We start from the raw sequence: 7398 nt of genomic DNA on the forward strand, positions 1-7398 counted from the left end.
TGGGCAAGCCTGCCAGAGCGACAGTAAGGTGAGCATTCCAGCACCCCTAGAGGCTAAGTTTATCTTAATTTGTTTTGTTATGTTCCAATATATTAATAATGTTCTGCCTAGCAGAAATGGAAAAGCTTTTTCTATGTTCTAGGGCAGACTCGCTTCAGCCTCCACTTTCTTCTACAGAAAACCCCTCCATGACTGTCTGGTATCCATCCTGCACTCCTGCGCCAGAAAACCCACTCACCACTTCAGCAGAAAACTCCTCCCTAATCTCCGCCCACTGCTCCAATACTAATTTATTTTATCCTTTGCTCCTGACTGCATGAAACCTAGGGTTGCCACCTGTCCAGTTTTCACCCGCACAGTCCGCTCTTTGAATGATGTGTGTTGGGATTCCATCTACCTGAGACCCGGACACATTATTCAGGTGGACTGCACCAGGAGTGACAAGTCTGCTCTGGATCGGATGTGTGTCTCCCCTCTCCACCGACAGCCTGTCTCTCGCACATAGAATAGTAGATCGAAGCTGCCTCCTCCTCATTTATACACACAGCAGGAGGAGGGGGGAGAAGGGACACACGCTGATCAGGTCTGTATAAAGTTTATTATTTTCTGTAGATGGACAGGGGAGAGGGAGAGAGTGGCTAGAAAGGATAACAAGAGGATATGTGCTGGGTGGAGCTTTGGAAGGGGAGAGGACTTATGCTAGAAATGTGGGTTGGATTTGAAATCTGACAAGCCCTTCTAGCACAAGTCCTCTTCCCTCCCAAAGTGCCCCCCAGCACATAGCCAACACCCCACCCCCATGTTGCACTAGCTCTCTCTCCCCTCCAAAAGTGTCTCTCCCCAGAATATATCCATCGTCGAATTATAAATGTTTTGGGCCGTTCGCGCCTAATTCGAGTGGCGTGTCACGGCCCATAATTCACTGCGGCATCGCAGTGCATTGCTGGCTGATGATTGGCCAAGCATGCACTATGACCCGCATGCTTATATTTTTAGAACACATTTACAAATATATGTAAAAATATATGTTAAAAATTACTTTTTTATGTGTTAAAAAAATCTGAAGAATATATAAAAAAAATATATTTTCCAATATATGTCTTTGAAAAATGCATTTAAATTATATTTTTGGAATGCCTTTACAAATATATTTAAAAATATATGTTTAAATGCATTTTTTTTTAGATGCTCAAACATATCTGGCAAATATATTAAAAAATATATATTTTCAAATATATGCCTTTGGAAAATATATTTTAATTTACATTTTTGGAATAGATGTAAAAATATATTAGCGTAGGCCAATATATTGTAAATATATTTAAAATATATATAATTTTTAATAAATATATTGGAAATATATTTTTCTTCCATATGGGGAAGAGGAGCAGTATAGAGTGCTGTAATGAAAAAGGAGCTGATCAGCTGGGCATAGCATCCAGGGTGGAGGGGGTGGTCAGGGGGCTTTGTGGGGGTGTGCAACTTAGATCTGGGGGGGGAACAAAGCCATATGACACAAAATCTGAAGCCTGCAGCCCCTCAGGAGGTGGTAAGGGATTCTTTTTAACAATTTCTGTGCTGTCACGCAGCTTTTACTGTCTAGCAGTTATTACATGTTATGTTATTATGTTATTTGGTATGATCCTTACCCCCCTGCTGTTCTAGCTAGTTTGGTTGCTCCCACCCACCATTTCCTGCTCTAAACCCCATCTTTGCTTAGTTGCTTGAAAAGTCTGCAGAGTGTGGGAGCTGTGTATCTTCATTGGAAATTTACCTATGGAAAAGCCTCTATGTTTATATCCTTGTTATCTTGAAGCATAAAGAAGCATTGGAAAACACCTCTGGAGTCTTTATTCATTGAGTAAGCTGTCTGTTAAAGTCATCATTCAACCTGCTGCATACATCCTTACAGACTGGGTCTACAAGAAGCTTGTCACAGGTACAACCGATGCTGATACAGAACAGTAAATTTCCAGAAGAATCCATCACACAGCTATCTCTGCAGCTTCAGAAACGTGAGTAACCACATGTGTGTGTGAAGAACAAACATCCTAACACAGGATACCATCTGCAGGCTGTGCACTGAGAGTTAGGCCTGAGTGTCACTGCTGCAGCCACAAGAAGCATTACTCTGTGTATGAAGCCAGCCTTCTACTGAATGCTCCATAACTGTTCACTGCCAGGGACTTTTGCCTTTACTGGGGAGCAATAAGTACCGTTTGAACTGCTCAAAGACTGTATCATAGCTTCATCATGTCCCTAGGATTTATCATTGTCAAGCTGTTTTGGTTGTGAATCCAATACCTGAATCTACTGAAATAACTGTGTATTCCTGCCTGTATAAAGTGATAGTGAGCTAAGCCATCCAGTCTGAACCAGTTGCAGCACTAGATGTCACAAATATCCAGCTCCTCAGTTCAATCTGCCTAATATCAGAAGTCACTACAGAGCTCAGCTCTGGCAGATTTGTAACAAGACACCAAAACTACAGTTCTTGTCATTATGTCTGACAGAGATCCCACAGAGTCACCTGCATTTAATCAAGATAAAGCAGACTCCTTACTTCATTCTGCTCGTCCCGCTAGAGGCCCTCATCCATCCTTGAAGGCAAGAGAGGTTTATGAAGAAAGTAAGGAAGAAACATCTAGTAACCTGACTGCATTATGGCATAAGACTTTAAGTTGTATAAAAACCGCTAATGAAACTAGCAACAATCCTGAGCAATTGAACACCGCTCTCTCAAGGGTTAAGAAGGCATTTGAGAATTATAAAAGACTTTCTGAAAAGTTCTATTCCCTATTGTCACATTCCAGCATGGAGGAAGCCGCAGTGGAATTAAAGGACTTTACTTCTACTGACCAGCAGAGGCATAGCACATATCTTGAAGCAAAGGCACAGATAGAAGGTAGATTAGCACAGCTACATGAAACTACATCCTGTAAATCTGCTTCTTCCAGACACTCAGGAAAATCTTCTAGATCTGCCCGCTCCTATCATAAATCCTCTTCTAAGTCACTGCGGTCCTGCTCTGTAAGGTCAACGCTGAGCGACCAAATAGTCAAGGCTCGCCAGAAGGTCGCAGCAGCCCAGGTTCAAGCCGCCTGCTCTGAAAGAGAAGCAGCCATCAAAGCAGAAGCTAAACGCATTCAAGCAGAAACAGAGGCTCAGCTAGAAATCCTTCAGAAGAGTAAAGAAAAGGAAGTAGCATTGGCGGAATTATCCGTCTTGGAACAAGCCCTATTGGAAGAAGAAGGAGCAGCTTGTCCCAACTTGGCTGCTTGTCAAGACCCCATTGAAAGGACCCTACAGTTCGTCTTAATCCAGAACCACGACATCACAGTCCCACCTACAGTTGGAGATTTTTCTCATCATCATCCAGCATGTGGACCAGAAGGCAACGTGTCACCTGCTAACAGAGACACTCCGCAACTACCGCATGTCACAAAATCAAGTGAGTCAACCTACACGGCTCACGTGCCACCGCAACCCTATGCGAATAGAGATTACAAGGGTACAGCAAAAGACTACAGGATGAACTCTATGACCCCTGTGATACAGTTCTCTTCAACTTCAAATGCTCAGAGACATTCAGACATCAGACCCTTACCTAGATTGAACCCATCTGCAACACCTTTCGCTCCACCAACCAGCCAACTTCAGATACCAACCATGGCTCAAGTCGGCGCACCATCAGTATCCCCGGTGGCTATAAAAACTGAAAGCATCAACGCTACGGAGCTTAGCAAGAGTATGGCTTTACAAGAATTGATCACAACTGGACTGTATAAATTTGATGACCGCCCAGAGAACTACAGGAGTTGGAGATCTACATTTAAGGCGGTAATCAAGAGCTTGCCCGTTGAACCTCAAGCAGAACTCGATTTACTAATAAGGTATTCGGGGCGACAATCTTCAGAACAAGTAAAGAGACTTAAATCTGTTTACATCTATAACTTTAACGCAGGCCTTGATGCTGCCTGGGAACGTCTAGATCAAGACTATGGGAGTCCCGAAGTCATTGAATCTGCCTTATTCCAGAGACTAAATGACTTTCCTAAGATCTCTGTTAAGGACAATCATAAGCTTAGAGAGTTAGGCGACCTCCTTCATGAACTTGAAATTGCTAAGCTAGATCCTAGTTTACCAGGTCTTAGCTATTTAGACACTGCTCAGGGCGTGAATCCTATTGTAGCAAGGTTGCCTAGTTATCTTCAGGGAAAGTGGACTAGTGTAGGATCAAAATATAAGTATGAACATCATGTTTCCTTCCCTCCCTTTTCTTATTTTGCAGAGTTTGTGCGGAAGGTTGCAAAATCCAAGAATGACCCAAGCTTCTTCTATCCAGATACAACCACCACTCCTTTAACCACCTCAAGGGGTATTGCCACCAACAGTAAGTTCAAGGATTTAAAGTATCCTATTGCCGTGAGGAAGACAGAGGTAGCATCCAACGTCTTGGCTACAGGCATTAAGGCAAGCAATCTCAATCAACAGTGTCCTATCCATAATGCACCACATTCTCTCTCCAAATGTCGTGCATTTAAGGATAAGCCTATTGAAGAACGCAAGTCATTTCTCAAAGAGCATAATATCTGTTTCAAGTGTTGTGCATCCTCCGATCATTTAGCAAGAGACTGTAAGATCACCATCAGATGTTCTCTGTGTAACAGTGCCAAACATGTGGACGCTCTTCATTCAGACCTGTTCAAAAGGAAACCTTCACCCGGCAGCAACCCCAAGCCTACATCAGATGATGGCGGGGAGAGAAGTGAGCAACATGCCAACCCCGTAACCACAAGGTGTACAGAGGTATGTGGAGAAGGGCTTCATAGCAAGTCTTGTAGCAAGATATGTCTTGTAAGGGTTTTTCCTGAAGGATGCCCACAAAATTCCATAAAAATGTATGCCATACTCGACGATCAGAGCAATCGCTCATTGGCCAGTCCAGGATTCTTTGACCTATTCAACATTCATGGAGAGGCCTGGTCCTATACCTTGCAGACATGTGCAGGAAAGATCAATACTTCTGGAAGAAGAGCCCATGGCTTCATAGTGGCATCAGAATATGAGGACATAGAGTTTCCTCTTCCAACTCTAATCGAATGTGATCAGCTACCGAACAACAGAGAAGAAATCCCCACACCAGAGGCTGCACGTCATCACCCCCATTTAAGCCACATTGCTGACTACATTCCACCACTTAACAAGGATGTAAAGATCTTGATTCTATTAGGGAGAGACGTTCCTAGAGTCCATAAAATAAGAGAGTTATGTAACGGTCCAGACGATGCTCCTCAGGCCCAGAAACTTGATCTTGGATGGGTGATAATAGGAGAAGTCTGTTTAGACCAATCTCACAAGCTCTTGGATGTAGCTTCCTACAAAACCAATGTTGCCTACCGGTCGATGAAATGTCCATTGCATTATTATGCGAAGGAAAGACTTGATTTTAAAAATGAAGTTCCATATCAAGCACTCCAAGGTATAAACTGCAAGCTCACTTCTCAGAAGGACCTTGGCGATTCAGTGTACCAAACTACTTGCGATGACAACAAGATTGCCCCTTCAGTAGAAGATAAGGAGTTCATCAAGATTATGGATGAAGAGTTCTTCAAGGACAATTCCAACAGTTGGGTAGCTCCATTACCCTTCCGAGTACCAAGGCTTACCCTCCCTAACAATCGAGGACAAGCTTTAACCAGATTTGCTGCACTTAAGAAGACTCTCTGTAACAAACCTGAGATGCAAGAGCACTTTCTAGCATTTATGCAGAAGATTTTAGATAACCTTTACGCTGAACCAGCACCAGACCTGCTGCCTAAATGGGAGAAATGGAGAAACTCCATGAAAGTACTGAAAGAACTTAATATCCCACGCTGCTATTCACCCACTTCAACTTCAAGAAGTCTGAGGAAAGAGATTCACGTCTTTTGTGATGCATCTACCGAGGCTATAGCGGCTGTGGCTTATCTCAAGATCATAGATCCCTCCGGGAGATCCAATGTCGGTTTTCTACTAGGAAGAGCCAAGTTAGCTCCAAAACCTGCTCACACTATTCCAAGATTAGAATTGTGTGGCGCAACCCTAGCTGTCGAAGTCGCAGAATTCCTGCAAAATGAAATGGACTCTGAAATTGATCAGGTTAAGTACTACACCGACAGCAAGGTCGTACTTGGCTACATATGCAACAGCGTAAGGAGGTTCTATGTGTATGTGGCTAACAGGGTAGAACGAATAAGAAAAGTCAGTAGACCTGAACAATGGAACTATGTCCCAACTGGTTTGAATCCCGCAGACATTGCAACAAGGTCAGTGTCAGCAGTTGTCCTCACGCAAACCATTTGGTTTTCAGGACCCAAGTTTTTATCGGACCAGTCTTCTACAAACTCAAAAGAAGATATCGATTTCCACCTGGTGGATCCAGATACTGATCCAGAAATCCGCCCTGAAGTGATAACATTGAGTTCCAACATCTGCTCAAGAAGAAACTTGGAAGCAAGACGCTTTAAACGTTTCTCTTCTTGGAAAAGATTGGTCAAGACTATAACAAGATTGAGACATATTGCCCAGACTTTCCGCAAGCCCAATCAGACATCGTCTTGTCATGGATGGCACACTTGCAAGGAGTCACCCAATGCGTTAGAGTATGAGAATGCAGAATTGTTCGTCATACGTCTTGTGCAAGAAGAAGTCTTTGCAGAAGAGATTAAATGCTTGAGAGGAAATAGACCAGTCTCAAAGAGTAGCCCACTATTCAAACTGAATCCAATAATCGACAACGAAGGCATGCTTCGAGTCGGAAGACGACTAAATAAGTCAAACCTGCTTAAAGACCAGCAAGCTCACCGTATCCAGTGGCCAGTTGGACTTATTAAAAAGGCCATCACCAGTGATGATGGAAGAGTCTGAAGTGTGGAAGTCAGGATCGTTAAGGATGGGGCTTCAAAAACCTTCCTGAGACCAGTCACAGAGACAGTCCTAATAATGCCTGCCTCCAAAAATTCTGATTCAGTGTTATGTGAAGGAGTCACTTAAGACCTTTAATATAGCTAGCTTATAGACTTGAGAAGGCTAGATAGCATGTTACTGTATGCAATGTTAATAATATGTAAAAGAAAACAGAGTATAGTGGTATCTCACGATACCAGGCGGGGAGTGTGCTGTCACGCAGCTTTTACTGTCTAGCAGTTATTACATGTTATGTTATTATGTTATTTGGTATGATCCTTACCCCCCTGCTGTTCTAGCTAGTTTGGTTGCTCCCACCCACCATTTCCTGCTCTAAACCCCATCTTTGCTTAGTTGCTTGAAAAGTCTGCAGAGTGTGGGAGCTGTGTATCTTCATTGGAAATTTACCTATGGAAAAGCCTCTATGTTTATATCCTTGTTATCTTGAAG

At 43.0% G+C, this 7398-nt stretch overlaps 1 protein-coding gene across 1 annotated transcript; it reads left to right on the forward strand.

The window, feature by feature from the left end:
- Positions 1 to 1871: 1871 nt before the first annotated feature.
- Positions 1872 to 7179, forward strand: LOC120929000. Its single transcript, XM_040340165.1, has 2 exons — positions 1872 to 3129; positions 3163 to 7179. The coding sequence occupies exons 1-2, from the start codon at positions 2503 to 2505 to the stop codon at positions 6907 to 6909; spliced, it is 4374 nt and encodes a 1457-aa protein (XP_040196099.1). The 5' UTR covers positions 1872 to 2502; the 3' UTR covers positions 6910 to 7179.
- The last annotated feature ends 219 nt before the right edge of the window (positions 7180 to 7398 follow it).

The sequence above is a fragment of the Rana temporaria genome, chromosome 2 (assembly GCF_905171775.1).
Source record: "Rana temporaria chromosome 2, aRanTem1.1, whole genome shotgun sequence".
NCBI classification, from domain to species: Eukaryota; Metazoa; Chordata; class Amphibia; order Anura; family Ranidae; genus Rana; species Rana temporaria.

Excerpts from the sequence above, each read along its gene's own strand:
- LOC120929000 (XM_040340165.1), top strand. The coding sequence starts at position 2,503 with ATGTCTGACAGAGATCCCACAGAGTCACCTGCATTTAATCAAGATAAA. Across the intron at positions 3,130-3,162 it reads AAAGAGAAGCAGCCATCAAA|GCTCAGCTAGAAATCCTTCA; the intron begins GCAGAAGCTAAA and ends GCAGAAACAGAG.